This window comes from Equus quagga, chromosome 13, assembly GCF_021613505.1.
Source record: "Equus quagga isolate Etosha38 chromosome 13, UCLA_HA_Equagga_1.0, whole genome shotgun sequence".
In the NCBI taxonomy this organism is placed as follows: domain Eukaryota; kingdom Metazoa; phylum Chordata; class Mammalia; order Perissodactyla; family Equidae; genus Equus; species Equus quagga.
Genome location: NC_060279.1, coordinates 87,681,574 through 87,698,479, shown reverse-complemented (window position 1 = coordinate 87,698,479; position 16,906 = coordinate 87,681,574). Strand labels below are relative to the sequence as shown.

At 46.2% G+C, this 16,906-nt stretch overlaps 1 protein-coding gene across 1 annotated transcript; it reads right to left on the bottom strand.

The window, feature by feature from the left end:
* Positions 1–2,492: 2,492 nt before the first annotated feature.
* SIGLECL1 (SIGLEC family like 1) lies at positions 2,493–16,634 on the bottom strand. The gene is made up of 5 exons (XM_046682131.1): positions 16,607–16,634; positions 15,999–16,280; positions 15,765–15,870; positions 14,533–14,693; positions 2,493–2,689 (listed from the first exon to the last, which is right to left on the bottom strand). Exons 1-5 carry the CDS (start codon positions 16,632–16,634, stop codon positions 2,493–2,495), a joined length of 774 nt encoding a protein of 257 aa, XP_046538087.1.
* Positions 16,635–16,906: the final 272 nt, after the last annotated feature.

Sequence of the window (16,906 nt, the reverse complement as noted above, 5' to 3'; positions counted from 1 at the left end):
AATCAGGAATTGGTGTAAGCTATTCTCTCTAAAAAAATGTTGGGTGGTAGAGAGAAGGAGTTTGTGGGCTGAGATGGGAGAGATTTGGGCATGTTTATATCCTTCAGAGAACGAGCCAGTAAAGAAAGAATGATTGGAAATTTAGGAGACAGAAAGGATGATTAATGGAATGTGGAGAAGATGGATTCCCAAGCACAAGAGGTGGGGCTAACCTTGGGCAGGAAGAGGGATGCCTCTTTCCCTGAAAAAGGTAAGGATAAATCATCAGTGCCAATGGTGATAACTTTGTAGGTGTTGGGGAGTTGCTTTTTTCCTGTGAAGCGGGTAAACCTTATTGCTGAGAGTGAGAAAGGAGGAGATAAGATAATTGGGGAAAAAGGAAATCATTTGTAATAGTGACAAAGTACTATGTTGGAGAGGGCTCTCTAGAGGTAGGCTGAAGGGTTTCTGGTCAGCACTGATGCCCCCTGACCCCAAGGATGGAGATGCTGAATGGGTAGGGTTCCCTTAGTATTTTCCTTGTACAGACCTCTAACCTAGCACTTGCTTATTTGTCTATATCCCTAGAAAATACAGGATACAGGGTAAGAGGCAGAAAGAAAAAAATAAAATTTGACAAATATTGAATAAGAGCCTCATAGTGAAAAGAAAGGGCAGAGGCAATATATGAATCAATGGTTGAGAATTTTCCAGAGTTGATAAAAGACACCAAAGCATAGATTAAAGAGGCCAAAGAAATATAAATAACAGCAAACAAAAAAAGATATACACACTTAGTCACATCAGAGTGAAATCACTAATGCTAATTCCCCAAAGCCCAGATGGCTATGGGAGCTCTGAAAAGGTACCCAGTCAGTGCCAGGGAAGGTTTCCTAGAGCACATGACTGAAGTCCTAAATGATGAGGAAACATCAGCTAGGTGTGAGAGGGGCACAGGGCTGGGAGATGAAGTGTAGAGAAGGGCGCCAAGCAGAAGTCACAGCACAACTAGAGAAAATTTAAACAACATGATTAATGAACTCAATTTAAAGGCTATATATATGTAGAACACTGCATTCAACAAGTGTAGAATACACATTCTTTTCAAGCCCACATGGAATATTTACAAAAACTAAACAAAAATTGTGCCACAAAGAAAATAAAGAACTGAAACCAAGCATAGTATATTCTCTGACCTTATTTGATTTAAGCCAGAAATAAAGAGGATTATTAGAAAACGATGTGTCTAAGAAAACCCTCATGGGTCAAGAAATCATAATGAGACAGAAATATTTTAACCAAATGATAATAAAATACTTTATATTAAAATTTGTGAAATGCAGCTAAAGTCACGGCTACAGGGAAATTCATAGCCTTAAATGCAAATTAAGGAAAAGAAGAATGGCTGAAATTTACTGATACAAGAGACCATACCAAGAGGGCAGAAAAAGAAGAATAAACTGGGAAGAATTATAAGGAAGGAAATAAAGAACATAAATAAATGTAGTAGGCTTTAGGAAAGGCTTGCTGATGAATTTTAACTTGATACTCACGTAAGAAGGACAAAGAAGAAGCAGAGTAGTGCTGACGCAATGGATCCATATACAACGCCCTGGATCAGCCCTTTCATGAACACATTGGAAACTGAATTCTTATCTGGAATCAGAGAGAAGCAAGAGTAGTTTTCCTCCTAAGGCTGCGAAGTTCGAGCTACTACTCTTTCCAGTGGCCCTGTGCCCATCCTCATCCTGGTCCTTAGGTGGTGTTGCTCTAGCCCAGTCACTAGACCTCCGTACACTCACGTGGGATGAGGAAGATGCTTGAAGTGTGGATTCCATATTCGTTCTTCCCCTCACAGTGGAGTTTTGTGACTATTTCTGGATCCCCAGTGAGGCTGATGGTGCTGTTGGCCCAGGGCACAGATATGCTTGAAGTCATGTGGAGGATGTTACGCATGCTGTTCACACTCACGGGAACACGGTCCATCAACCACTGCACGGAGGGTGTAGGGATCCCCTGGAAGGAACAGCTGCACTGCAGAGTCTTCTTCAAGGAACAAGAGGAATAGAGCAGCCTGGGAGGTGCTGTGGGGAGGGAGGGTCAGGAGTCAGCAAGGCACCCTGATGTCCCTTCTCTGCTTCCTCCAGGTCCCAGCCTTCTCCTTATTGGTGATTCACAGGGAGCTTCAGAAAGACTTTCCAGAAGCCCAGAGGGACTGGGACTCCGAGCAGCTCCCCTTCACCCTCTCTCCCCATCTGACTGGGCTCAGTTTTTACCTCTGGCCTTTCAGCCCCAGAAACCAGGGGAAGACGTGACTGCTTCCCAGACTTCTCCACCCTCTCTCCCGGGACTCAGGAATTTCTCTTGGGACCACCATTTCTCCCGGACTCTGAACGTTCCCTGACCCACCAGCACTCACAGACTGCCTGGAGCTTGAGCATGCTACTTTTGGTCAAGTTAGCTAGAGAGAAGTTCAAATGACATCTGATAGTGGTGCCATGGTCCTCAGGCTTCTAGCTGACGTGCAGCACTGAGGAGGAGGTGGAGGAGTTGCTGGAGCTGTCTGTGTTGGAGGGTGTGGTGGGCTCTTTCCAGGAGAGGAGTGGGGCTTTGGTTTCTTTGCAGGTGCCTTTGAAGGTACAGGTCAAGGTCACGGGCTCCTCAGCCACAAGAATCTCAGGAATGTGAAGCTCCGGTTTCTGGATCAGGTCTGGAGGAGAGAGACAGATTGCATTCAGACCTTGGAGACAAGGGACCCTCGTGGACACTTCACTGATGCACAGTGTTTCCAGGTTACAGAGTGCTTTCCCACCCATTAGCTCACTTGGTACCCCTCCCCCACTCCGACGACCTCATGGAACCTGGGATTGTTATTGTTGGTTGGCTTCTCACAAGCGTATTTGTGTGGAAGGGGCACCCCCATTGTCTAGATGAGCAAACTGAAGAGACTCGCTTAAGGTGGCAGAGCTTGAACCAGACCCTGGACTTTCAAGACCGAGGGTGAGTGAATTTCCTGTGTCTACATTGCCTAACATCCCTTACCTGTCTCCCAGCCTAGACTTCCTAGGCCAGCTCCTATTCTGCCTCCCTCTCTCCCAGTCCAACTCTCCTCTTAGGCTCTGCCCCTTCCCAGCTGATTTGCGATCATTTACGCCTCCATCTCTTACTGGCTGGATGCTGCTGGGCAAGTCTCTTCCCCTCTTTGCCATTTCTATGTAGAAAAATACTTATCAACTGTACTTATCGCATTGTATTATTGTTGTAAAAATGAAATACCTATGGTTTTGTAAAGCCCAGTGCCTAGTGAAATAAAAACCACACAACTACCATGACCCCTTCTGGAGTTTCTTGTTTCCATAGCACCCATCGCATGAGACTGAATGTCACCTGAGACGGAAAGTTCAATATTCTCCCTCAGGAAAGCACTCTTGTGTTCTCCTAGATCTGCATAGAATAAATATGCTGTCCCTTTGGAGTATATTGTAGATCAGCTGGGTATAGTCTTTTTCCTCAAGATTCCAAATAATGTGGAATCTGTCCGTGGTATTATCGACCATGGTAGCATTGGTTGATTTGTGTCTACTGGGGAGGTGGTATTTTTATTGAGCCAGTAGGCCAAGATCATGGAATTGCTTGGGGATTCTTCAGGAAATTCAAATATGCCAGAGATTGTAGTGCACAGGCCCTCTTCCATTGATATCTTCTTGACTTTCATCAAAACATGAGAAAGCAACCCTGTGGGGATTCAAGTTGAAAAACAGACTCAGCTAGTGTGCCCCAGTATCCCACTGGTGCATTAAAGGATTAACCTTACCCTAAAAAGGTTTGGCCCTTGTCCAGCTCCTGGAAGGTAGCCTCTAGGCTCTTGAAATATCCTGCCTCATAAGAGTGTCTTTGTTTACCTGGGGCCTTGGGCCACACCAGATAGCCTATGTAACAATGTGATTGATGGTGGGACCTTGGGCCACATGATATCAGTTTGACCTCTGGAAAGGCTGGAGACTAAGGTCAGACGTGGGCGTGATCAGCCATGCCCACAGGACCAGACCCCCAGTAAAAACCCTGGACACCAAGGCTTGGTGAGTGTACCTGCTTGGCAATACTATGCGTGTTGCCACACGTTGTTGCTGGGAGAAGTAGGCACTGTCTGCACAATGCCACTGGGAGAGACAACTGGAAGCTCATGCCTGGTCTCTCCTAGACCCTGCCTTATGTGCCTCTTCCTTCTACTGATTTTAATCTCTATTCTTGTGCTATAATAAATTTTATGAAAATAACTCTTCTGCTGAGTTCTGTAGGTACTTCTTGTAAATCACTGAACCTAGGGTATCTTGGGGACTCCTAAATTGCACCACCCAATCTAGACTGCTGGGTTTTCCACTGTTCTTGTTGTTGGTAGTAAGTGTATCTTTTGACCTTGGCTATGTTGCATCATTTCTGAATCTCAGCTTCTCAACCAGAAAAATGGGTACGATAATACCAAAGCTGCAATGTTGTGAGAATTAAAGATATTAACTACAGAGGCACATGGCGCTGGTGATGATAACTGCAGACTGTACCTTAGCTGTTGGCTCTTAATGAACAATTCTTTCTTTTCCTTCCTTCTCCATTTCCTAGGCAGCAACTCTCTCAGGTACAAAATGGAGATATCGGTAAACTTTCTGGTTCCCGAGGCCACTTCTAGTAATGATATTCTAAAATGACTCTTGTAACACCAACCTGTGTAAACGTTTATAGATTTCCAAACACCTTCACAGAAATCAGCTTAAGTCATTCTCATAATGGTTTTGTTATTACTCCCCTAGACAGACGGGGACAGTAAGGCTCAGAGAGATTAAAGGGCCCTGCCCCAGGTTATGGAGGAAAGAGTAACAGCATCAGGCAAATTTCTAGTGACTTTGAGCAAGTTGCTTAATTCCCCAAAGCCTATTTCCTCATCCGCGAAACGGGGATAACAATTCCTCAGGGAGTTGTTGGGTTGATGAAATGGAACACATGGTGGGTCACAATGCCAATCACAGAATATGCACATGGAAGGTGTGTATTATTTATTAGTTATCAAGTACTTAATTCTTTAGGTCCTCACTTCTTCACTTTACTTCAGTATTGCCCATCTTCCACTCCCACTCACACCCATCTCAGCCCTTTCATGGCTTCCACAGACACCTCCCACCCTGTCTCTCATTCTACTTACCCAACCACAACAGTGGTAGTGCCATCAGCACCAACAGGATCTCAGGGACAAGAGAGGACCAGGACCTACCCTGCTGCTAACTCTGACCTCAGATCTGTACGTCCTGGAGGAAAGGATTTGGAATGGATGAGGAGAGGGGCAGCAGTAAGAGGCATGGGATGGGGGTAGAAATAAATTCACTGCTTACTAGGGGTTATTGTCTCTTCCACCACCCTTAAGGTCTGTTCATCTCGCAAATAGGAGCTTCGTGGGACCAGCAGCTAGCAGCTTCAAGAAGACAAGAGTGTCCCCATGACCCTCTGTGGAGCCCCAACACCATGTCTGTTTTCTTCTCTCCCCCATAGTCTTCACTCCACCCCTTACCCCTTTAAAGGGCCTCAAATACCAGGCTGAGGAGCTTGGGCTCTCTCCCCAGTCGATGAAGAAGTCACGGAAATCACGGAAAGGTTTTGATCCATGGGGGAACAGTTTTGGGCATTAAAAAAGTCCCTCCGGGTCTGCATTGAGGAAGCGAGAGTTCAGGAGAGAGACGATGTGGACTGTGCTGGAACAGTGGCTATGGGGGAAGGAGAGTCTGGGATTTATTTAAGAGATATCTGACCAATAAAATACATTTCTATGGCTGACAGAATAAATTCTAAACTGTCTTGCCTCGCATCAGAGGCTCTCCATGAATTTGCCCCTCACTTGCCCTATTTCCACTGCCCCCTTCCCTAAGCCTCCGCCATTCCTTGCATGCCAAAGAGGAAAAGGTACCTTTCTACATATGCTCCATACATTCCTACCTCTGCATGCTTATTGAGGCCACTACCCTTTTCCCAGCATCCTTCTGCAACTCTCTCCTCTGCCCCCATACAGATCCTACCTCTCTTTCCAAGTCCTGGTCAGATGTAATTTCCTTCTGGTATCCTTCCAGGATCTTCACAACCAGCAAGCAGCCTCCTTTCTCACACTCTCTTCCGCACTCCTATCTGTCCATCTCTTTTAGGGCAATGTCTCAGGCAGACCCCGAGAGTTGCTTATGTGATACCCACCCTCCTGTGTCTTCTTAGTATTTCAAATTTGTTCAGGTGATCAAGTCCCCAGTTAAATGAGAAAAACTCTATTTCTCTGCCTCCTTAATATCTCAGGGCTGCCATGTAACAGTTCTGGCCAATGAGCCAAGTACAAGAACAATGCTATTAAATTATTATCAGCAAATAAAAGCCTATTCAGACTTCACCCCATTTTTTTTTTTTTTTTTTTTTTTTTGCCATCACAATTGAACTCTGAAGGTCTGGGGTGTTTTTGTATATAACACTAACTAATGAAATTCCAAATCCTGGTTAAAAAAATGTTTTCATAATAAAGGAAACAAGTGTCAGAAAGAATTGAAGGAGATGTTCCCTTCCCCTGCAGCTATAAATCAAAAGATATAGTTCTGGGGCCGGCCCGGTGGCTCAGTGGTTAAGTGCGCACATTCCACTTCACTGGCCCGGGGGTCACTGGTTCGGATGCCGGGTGCAGACATGGCACCGATTGGCAAGCCATGCTGTGGCAGGCGTCCCACATATAAAGTAGAGGAAGATGGGCACAGGTGTTAGTTCAGGGCCAGTCTTCCTCAGCAAAAAGGGGAGGATTGGCAGCAGATGTTAGCTCAGGGCTAATCTTCCTCAAAAAAAAAAAAAGGAAAAAAAGATATTGTTCTGTGTTATAAAAGGGTTCAAGGAATCTGATTTGATATTGTGCAAAACTGAGAATGTTTATAAGAATATAACTTATGTTCCCCTCTACAATATAGTTTTATATGAATATTCACGACTGTTACTGACTTGCTCTGTTCTCTGTTAATACAAATCTTCCCTTGGAAGAACAATTTGAACAAAGTGGTCTTATGACACTCCAAAGACATTAGAAATTATTCCATGTCTGTGAAAATGATATTCAAGTAGAATGGCATTCTCACTCGTGGTCTGACTTGATAGTTTCTTGCTCTGCTAACAATGACATTGTAATTGACATCTCTATTTTCCTAAATTGTATACTTGTCTGTATTCTTCTCTTTTCCCACATGTACAATGCAAAAATAAACATCTTGGACTCTGATAGATTTATTATTAAGTAAAGACTTTTGAGAGACTAGCTACTTAAAATATCAAACATATGAGGCTATCTGCTGGAGACTTTGGGGACTTGAGTTTTTCTGATTTTGGCACCACTCTTTCTCCTTGTTGCTTTCTTCTTCCCCAGAATACGCATGTGATACTGGAGGGGCAGCAGCCATCTGGCAACCATGAGGATCAAAGCCACCGACTGACACCAGTATGGAGATCCTGGTTCTCTGACAGCCGTGCGCAGCTGCTATATCCACCCTGCACAGCCCACTGCCGTGTGTCGTCTTTATTTGGTTGTTGTTCTAGCCGGGAAACTGGTGAAACATCCTATGAGGGAATCTACCCAAGAGTGAGCTCCTCGAGAGAAGGCTCTGCCTCAAACAGATCTTTGTGTCCTCCACAGGGATTAGAAAGGTTCTTGTCTGATAAGTATTTGTTGAAAAAAAATATACAAGCACAAGTCTCTCCTTTCCGGGTACTCTTTTTCCTGGTTTTTGAAGAGAGTTTGCCTGGAACTGGGACGCCTGACTTTGAGCCTCAGCTGTTCATTGTGCCTGGCACCACTTTCTTGCTGACCCACTGGACATCCCCAACCATGCTCTCTCTTTCTGGCACCAGCATAAGGGACAGAAATAAAGAATACTCACTTACCTAGCTTCCCTTGCAGCTAGGAGTGGCCACATGACATAGTTCTGATCAATGTGATGCAAATAGAAGTCTGCTGGGGATCTGAAAATATTTTTAAAAGTCATCCTATTGAGGTATAGTTTACATCAAATAAAAGGTATCCATTTTATCTAGGGTCCAATGAGTTTTGACAAACAAGTGCACACACTTAATGACCACCCCAGTCAAGCTATAGAATGCTTTTATCGGCCTTTTTTTTTTTGAGCTAGTACAAAGAAATCAAATCAGTTTTTGTATGTTGGCCTTGTCTCCTGGAACTCTCTTAAACTCACTCATAAAATCAAGTAGATTTTTTTTTGCAGATTCTTCGGGATTTTCTATGTAGACAATCATGTTATCTGTGAATAAGGACAGTTTTATTTCTTCCTTCCCAATATGTATGACATTTCTTTCCTTTTTTTTTGAGGAAGATTAGCCCTGAGCTAACATCTGCTGCCAATCCTCCTCTTTTTGCTGAGGAAGGCTGGCCCTGAGCTAACATCCGTGCCCATCTTCCTCTACTTTATATGTGGGATGCCTGTCACAGCATGGCTTGCCAAGTAGCGCCATGTCCGCACCTGGGATCCAAACTGGAGAACCCAAGGCCGCCAAAGCAGAATGTGCGCACTTAACTGCTGTGCCACCAGGCCAGCCCCTGGAGTATTATTGACAAAAACATTTCTAACTACAAATACAATTTCTGTAATAGTATAAGGTTCTTCAGGCTATTTATTCTTGAATGAAATATGGTCATTTTTATCTTTCAAGGAATTCCATCCTAAGTTATCAAATTTGTTGGCATAAAGTTACTCATATATTCCCTTACTATCGTTTAAATGTCTTTAGGATCTGTGGTTATAGCCACTCTTTCCTTCCTGATATTTATAATTTGTGTCTTCTTTTTTTCTCTTGATCAGTTTACTCAAGATTTATCAACTGAATGCTTTTTAAAGAACAAGCTTTTGATTTCATTGATTTTTATGTATTACTTCTGTTTTTAATTTTGTTGATTTCTACTTTTTATTACTTCTTTCCTTCTGCTTGCTTCAGGTTTATTTTCTTTTCTTTCAGTTTCTTAAAGTGGCAACTTACCATGGATTTGAGCCCTTTCTTCTTTTCTAATCTAAGCACTGCTTTAGTGACATCTCAAAACTTTCGATATATTGTGTTTTAAAGTATATTCAAATCTAATGTTTTCTAATTTCTCTTGTGCTAGGGGTTGAATCGTGCCCCCAAGAAAAGATATGCTGAAGCCCTATTCCCACATACTTGTGAATGTGACGTAATTTGAAATAGGGCCTTGCGGTGTACCTTTGCAATCAGGTTAAGGGTGGGCCCTAATGCAATACAATTGGTGTCCTTATAAAAAGAGGAAAATTTGGATGCAGAAACACACAAGAAGGTGGTAATTTCAAGACGAGGCAGAACGGGAGTGATGGATCTACGAGCCAAGGACAACCAAGGATTGCCAGTCATCACCAGGATCCAGGAGGGAGGCACGGAACGTGCTCTCCCTTGGAGCCCTCAGAAAGAATCAAGCCTGCCAACGCCTTAATTTTGGACTTGCAGCCTCCAGAGCCATAAGACAATACATTTCTGTTGTCTTAAGCCACTCAATTTGCAGAACTTTGTTATGGCAGCCCTAGAAAACTAAGACACCTTGTGATGTTATTTCTTTGATCCATTAGTTGTTTAGAAGTGCCTTGCTTAATTTCCAGATATTTGTTGATTTTTTAGCTGTTACTAATTTCTAGTTTAATTCTATTGTGGTTAGAGAACATACTTCATATGATGTCAATTCCTTTAGATTTGTTGAGACTTGTTTTACAGCCCAGAATATGTTCTATGTTGGTAAGTGTTCCACAAACCCTTGAATGTGTATCCTACTACTGATGGGTGAAACATTCTCTAAATGTCACTTAAGTCAGTTTGGTTGATACTATTCTATATCTATACCAATTTATACCAATTTTTTCATCTATTTGTTCAATTACTGAGAGGGGTGAGTTGCTGTGTCTAGTTCTCCTGTTAGTTAGCTTAGCTTTTTTTTTTTTCCTTTTTCTCCCAGAGCCCCCCGGGGTACATAGTTGTGTCTTTTTAGTTGTGGGTCCTTCTAGTTGTGGCATGTGGGACGCTGCCTCAGTGTGGCCTGATGAGCAGTGCCATGTCTGCACCCAGGATCCGAACCTGTGAAACCCTAGGCCACCCAAGCAGAGCGCACCAACTTAACCACTCGGCCACGGGGCTGGCCCCTAGATTAGTTTTTTAAAAAAATTTTTGAAGTGAAAATTTTAGTTAGTAATTAATTCTCAGAATCTAATTGTTTCAGAGAATACACTGATTTATTTACAACCTCAAACTGAAGACTGAGAAGAGCCCTGGGGTGCCAGCCAGGGCTTCGCCAGTAACGCCCTTTAGGCAAGCGCTGTCCCCTCTCTGGTTTCCCCTCCTTTTCCTCATCCGTAAACCGAGAGGGTTTTTTGCCCAGTGTTTAACGGTCCTGCAGACTTTAACTCTGATCTCTTCCCAGCCTCAATGCCCTCCCAGGCCTTGGCGCACCCACGGGTCATCTCCACAGGCGACCTCCTTCCCCTCCCTCTAAACCATCATTTCCCTTTCCGAATTTACCCCTTCTTCTCGGGTTGCGACAGTTCCAGCCTGGCCCTTCCTCAGCACGTCTCCACCCGGCTGTTTCCTTGAAACTTAACGTTCTCCTCGATTTTTGCTGAGCGCATCAAGTGACGGGCTGGCTGACTTACTCCTATAGAAACAGTGACTGGAGAACTTACTGTCCAGAGGGACGACTCGGACCGGATTTAACGTCTCACGACCAGCCGGATGAACTGATGATCCTTGGAACAACCGTATGCACCACGGCCGAGTGACTCACCGAGAAGCGATTACGGCAGAGGAAGGTTAACTGACTGGCTGGCTCACAACCAGCTCAGGAGGCCGCCTGGGAGTCCCCGAGCCTCACCAAGGTCCCAACAGCCAGAGGTCACACGAGGCCAGGACGCCCTCCCGCTGCGAAACCCTGCCCCACAGGCGCTCCAAGGAGCATGCGCGAGTCCGTCGGAGCCAATCAGGGCCTGACGATGCGCGCGGGAGCTGCTGGGACCTCGGGCGGGGTTGGTTCTCGAACTCGTGGGTCACCAGAGCCTGAGCCAGTCCAGAGCAACCGTTACTATAAGGCTCCCTGGGCTCTTGCGGGGCCTCCCCGGGCCCTCGGGAGAATCGTCTTTCTTGACCAGGCGTTTCTAGACCCCTGCTAGACCTCAAGACCCCGGGCTAATTAACCCAGTACTTGTGGGCAAACAGATGATGGGCAGATTGGAAGCCATTGATCAAGGAATAAAATGCCAAGTGCGCGACCCTCAGTAACCCCAGAGAATCAGAAGGCACCTTGGTACCCCCATTTCCTGTCCTGCAACCAAGGCACCATCATAGACAAAGCAAGACACACGAAGACCCAGCTCTTCATTCTCATGCCAAAAATCCATCCCTGAGCTACCCCAACCCATTTCCCATCCTCTGCCCTATTCCTCTTCTAGATCTCAATCTCTTCTCCCCGAGACCTACCCACCTTCCCTCTCCCCATCCTCGTACACCTCTCCCTAATAGAGGATTTGTTTCTTTGATAGATTATCGAGGCTTCTACTCTCACCTCAGAAGCTCTGTGGCACAAGATTCTCACAGATAAGGGCCTGATGAATAGGAGTCCACTTTCCAAAATTACAAAGCACAAGACGAAATAGCCCTCTGTGAGTGAAGATAAAACTTCAGCTTCTCACCAGAGCCCCTGAGGTCCTGAAGGCTCTGGCCCCTTCGGGAGCTCGTCCCTCAGTCTGAGCTCCAGCCGCACAGACTTCCTCTGGGCTCTTGAACTCACCAGACCTTCCTCATCTCGGAGCCTAGAATCCTTTGTTCCCTCTAACTAGCTCCTAATAATCCCTTAGGTCTCAGCACAAATGTCGCTTTCTCAGAGAGGCCTTCTCTGACTCTCTAATCCAAACTAGGTGCCTCCTCTTATACTTTCTCAGTATTGCCTTTTTTTTTTTTAAAAAAAAAAAAAAGATTTTATTTTTCCTTTTTTTCCCCAAAGCCCCCTGGTACATAGTTGTGTATTTTTAGTTGTGGGTCCTTCTAGTTGTGGTCATTCCGTCCTTTTTATTCCTGGCACTCATCCACATTTTAAGCTGTAGTTTTGTATTTATTTCTTCGTTATCTGTGTACCCACATAGATCATGAGCTCCGTGGAGGCAGGGCCTGTGTCTGGCTTGTTTGCCTCATTATCTGGCACATGGTGGATGCTCCTATTTATGTGGAATGTGTGAACGGCACACATACGTGTGAGGCTTATATAAACATCTTCCTCAATCACAGAATGCCCCCTCACTGGTGCTGGATGGAGAACTAGTGGATTAACTCACAAATAATGCCCCAGGGAAAAGATGAGCTTTTCCTCAACTGCTGAAAGTTCCCAGCATCTGGCTCCAGAAAGGAGGCTGTCATGCATTCTGAAGGGAATACTACACAGCTGGGGTCCATTCTCATGCCAGAATCTCACTCTCATTCCTTGCATGCTTGCCTTCTATTCCTTGCATGCCTGCTTTTCTGGCCAAGAAATATTGCAACAATCTTCTAACTAGGCTCTTTGCCTCCAGGCTTACCTCTTCTAAATACATCAATAACTGCTAGAATGTCCTTTCACTGTGTATGTGGTCACTCTACTTTGCTTCAAATCTTTCAACAGCTTATAATTCATTCAGTTATTTGACAAACATTTTTGAGAGCCTATTGTATTTTAGAAACCATTCTAGGTGCTGGTGAGACAAGTAGAAAATAAGACAGACAAGATCCCCGTTCTTGTAGAACTCACAGTCTAAGGGAGTCAGGATAAGTTCCCACCAGATAAAGTTCCAAAGCCTTCTCTTGGCATTCAGGGCCCATCTTTGTGTCTTTTCTCTGCCTACAGCTCTGGATGACACTTTTCAATCACTCTTCACCCTGGTACACCTCAAGTGAGGATACTGAACCTCAAAGTTGGGGGTGCGGAAGTCTTATTCAAAGACATCTAACCACTAAGCATTGAAGCTGGGATTCAATGCATATATGATGGCTCCAAAGCCTGGTGCTGTGGTATGTATATTCCAGGTACTGGGCACACAGTAGGGCTCAAAAGCTACTTCTTGATGGACCTATTTCCTAGCTTCACATTTATTTTTCCTTCCTTTGACACCATCTCAGGACGAGGCATATTTCTTCTGGCTAACTCAAACAACAGATCATAGAATTTGCTTCCAAAGGTTCCGAGACCAGGTCCAAGAGTAACCCTGTTCAGCGGAGAGCCGGTGTGAGGGACAGGTGGGGCTTGACAGGGCTCTGCGAGCCGAGGAGACTCGGGGGGCTTCAGGTTTGTTACCGACTCCTGGGTTTCTGGGGTCTCTAAGGATTCTGTAGACTTTTGTAATTGCCGGGAGAGTGGGAACTCCAGGTATGAGTCAGGTATGAGGCTGCGTCAGCTCCAGTTTTTCTTGCTTTGCTGGAAGTTGAAGGTATTGGGTGCTGCAGAGCAAGGCAAAGAAAGAAGGATGTTGAAACAGGTCTATAGGTGAGATATCCAAATCTGAAGAAGGACAGAATTCTGTCCCTCCCTTTGAGCACAGAATTAAGGCAACGTGGAACAGGCAGTGGCTTCACCTCGCAATGCCACAGTTGGAGCCTGCAACCCTGTCTTCTCCCGCTGGTCGTCCCTGTGCATCCCCAGCACCAGGAGCCACCTGACTGTTCCCCAGACTCCCCTGGGAAGTTTCGCCTGACTTCTCCAGGTAGGTTCATTCCCTCCCTCCTCTAGGCAACCATAACCCCTGGCTCAGCCCCGTTACTGTGAGGGTGCCCTCCCCGCCAGCCTGGTTGCTCGAGGGCAGGGCCTGTGTCTGATCCATGTCTGAGACCCCAGCATTGCCCAGGGTGGAGACTTGGAATCCTGCAGGGAATGCTGGTGTAATTTGACAGGTGCGTGATTTACCCACAATGGGACACCAGCTCCGAGCACAGGGTGTAGGGAGGGCAGCAGGGCCCTTCTGGTCTTAGAGAATCGTAAAGGGTAAACAACAGTGAGGCACAGTGACCTCAGGCACTGTCCCCTCCAAGCCTGCTGAGGATATGGAGTGTGGGGTAAATGAAGGGGTGACCTGGGCTTGGCCTGGTCTCCAAGCACTTCGGGCTGACTTGGGCCTGTGGCCCTTACAGACTGTGCTGATGGCAGCCGCCAAACACTCAGAGACCAAACCCTTTGGTTTCCGCTCTGATGCTACAACCCCCGAGGGATTCTTCCAAGCCTCTTCTCAATGGGGACTCAGTGTGTGGGTGTGTGTATACTTTGCTGATTCTAATTATCCTTTAGGTTATTTCTCTTAATTTTCTTTCCCTCTCTGGGACATAGCTTCATTATCTATAAGATGATCTGCAAGCATATTTGGGCATTTGAGATGTCCTATAGGACTAAGGACGATAATTCCTTTAAACCCTGCATGTGCCTCTCCTCATGGGTGTTATTACCATTATCCCGATGGACTAGATTCGAAAAACAACAGGTACCCACCAATATCTGGCTCTGCGAAGATGGGGTGACTGTGGCTTTTTCTGGCTCCTCAGGCTTCAGAGACATCTTGGGATCTTGGCATGCTCTGGCTTTAGGGCTCTTTTCTGGTTCGACTGCTGCAGTTTTCTTTGCCTGCTTCATTCTGACACGTTTCACTCTAAGGAAATGATCCTCCTGATCAGTTCTGGCTCTCCACCTCCCTGTGCCCCTAAATGGGCTCTGGTCTTGATCAGAAGTTCTGGTTTAGAGCTCAACAACACTAAGAGCTTGCCGTGTTATCTAGGGCGAGCTACACAACTCTCTGGGAATTGGTTTCATACTCTGTACTAGGGGGACACCTTGCTTATCAGGCTGTGGGCTCAGATGAGGTCAGCTAGGAAAGGACTTTGCAACTGACAGGATTGTTGTTGGTCTTTATGTTCAGCTGACACTGAAAATAGCTTCCCAGTTTGCCTTGCCATCGGCTCCTCTTCTTTTTCATCCCCAATGGTCGGTCACTCCTGAGTCCCACCTCTCTGACTGACCCTCATCACTTGCCCCGGCTCAGGCCTCCTAGCTCTTGCCTTCTGGTCTGTGTCCTACCCCAAGGTCATGCTTTCCTTCCAAGCTTAGCACTCTTCCATGGCTCCCAACAGGATTAAGCCCAAGACATCTGGACTGGCCAGAGGCACCCCTGTCGAACTCTCTGGCCTGATCTCTGGCTACTCTGCTCTTCTCACTCTAGGCTTCTAGATAATACATTTAGCCAAGTTTCAAGAGTTTTTATGAACCAACACCAAAAACCTTTTCCACTTTTATTTTTAGTCATTAATGTCACTTTCAATGCACCTGACACCGCACAAAGCTATTGGAAATTCCTCAGAGGTGTCCCCAGGGCCTGCATATACTACTTTCCACCAAACAAATGAGTGCTCAGCTCTCTGGGCCCACTTTAGACAGCACCCTGGGGACTCTGCTGGTGTCCCCAGGGCTGTCGCTTCCTCTTTTGCTTTCTCCTTTATGAAATTCTCTGAAAGCCTGTGTCTTTGGGCCTGTTTTGTGGCCCAGCACAGTCCTGATGGCCCTGCATTGTGGTGATCTTGTTTGGTGCCTCTTCCCTTGCCAGACCCTGAGCTCCACAAGGGCAGGGGCCCTGTTTTTGCCCTCTCTGTGCCAGCATCACAGCTGGGGCCTGCGGGGAGCAGACTCTGGGACAGGCTTATGGGTGAATTTTGCCGCCGGTACTCACATGAGAGGGACGAGGCAGAGGGAGAGCAGTGCTACCACAATGGCTCCACAGACAACGCCCTGGATCAGCCCTTTCAGGAAAGCCTGGGCAACCAAAGAACTCCTTTCTGGAAGCAAAGGGCATGCGAGAAAAGCTCCTCTCCAAAGACCTTGGAATTGGAGCCAAAGCTCTGCTCCCTCCTCCATCCCAGTGCCCGTCCCCATCCCTTCATCACTGGGTCCCCTCCACCCTCACTTGACATCAGTAGAATGGTCAGAGCGTGGGTTCCATTTGGGTTCTTCCCCTCACAGAGAAGGCTCGTGCCCACTTCTGGCTGTTCAGTCAGATTGATGGTGCTGTTGATCCAGTGGCCAGTTATGGTGGAAGTCACCTGGATGCCGTCGTCTGTGCTGTTCACACCTGTGGGAGCACCCCCTATCCACCACTGCACAGAGGGCGTGGGGATCCCATGGAAGAGACAGATGCACTTCAGAGTCTTCTCCAAGGAACAAGAGGAATAGAGCAGCCTGGCAGGTGCTGTGGGGAGGGAGGGTCAGGAGTCAGCAAGGCATCCTGAGGTCCCTTCTCCACTTCCCCCAGGACCAGCCTTCTCCTTAATCCTTATTCACAAGGAGCTTTGGAAAGACTTTCTGGAAGCTGAGAGGAGTTGAGCCTCACAGATCAGTTTCCCTTCATCCTCTCTCCTTATCTGGGCTGAACCTGAACACGTCACCTTCTAGACTGATGGCAAGGGAACCCTCTGAGGATCCACATTATCTATGATCCCTTATCTACCCCCTCAGGCTAGACTCTCAAGCCTGGGCTCCTACTTCCTCTCTCTTCCTCCCACCGCCAGCACTCACCTTGGGCTCTGCCCCTTCCCAGCTCCATCCGTGGTCAGTTTCTCCCTCCATCGCTTACTGTCTGCAAGTTACTTTCCCTCTCTTTGCTCTTTCCTAGTCTGGAAAATAGGCACATTCACTGAACCTGTGTCATACTATCATTGCATTGAATGCCCTCAGGTTTGCAGTATTCCTAGCTCAGTGCACTGTCAAGTATTACCCATTCAATAAACAGAATGCCTTTCTAGATTTTTTTCTTCCCAATCCCAAGTGGCCTTTGATTGATCATTCATCCTAAGTAGAGACTGCGAGGCCATTTTC

Bases quoted from the DNA above. Each gene is read 5' to 3' on its own strand.
- SIGLECL1 (XM_046682131.1), bottom strand. From the start codon at position 16,634: ATGGAGCTGGGAAGGGGCAGAGCCCAAG. The intron at 16,281-16,606 runs GTGAGTGCTGGC...CCCTCCCCACAG, and splicing joins GGGAAGGGGCAGAGCCCAAG to CACCTGCCAGGCTGCTCTAT. The intron at 2,690-14,532 runs GTACCTGTTGTT...TCTCTCCTCCAG, and splicing joins GCAGAGCCAGATATTGGTGG to ACCTGATCCAGAAACCGGAG.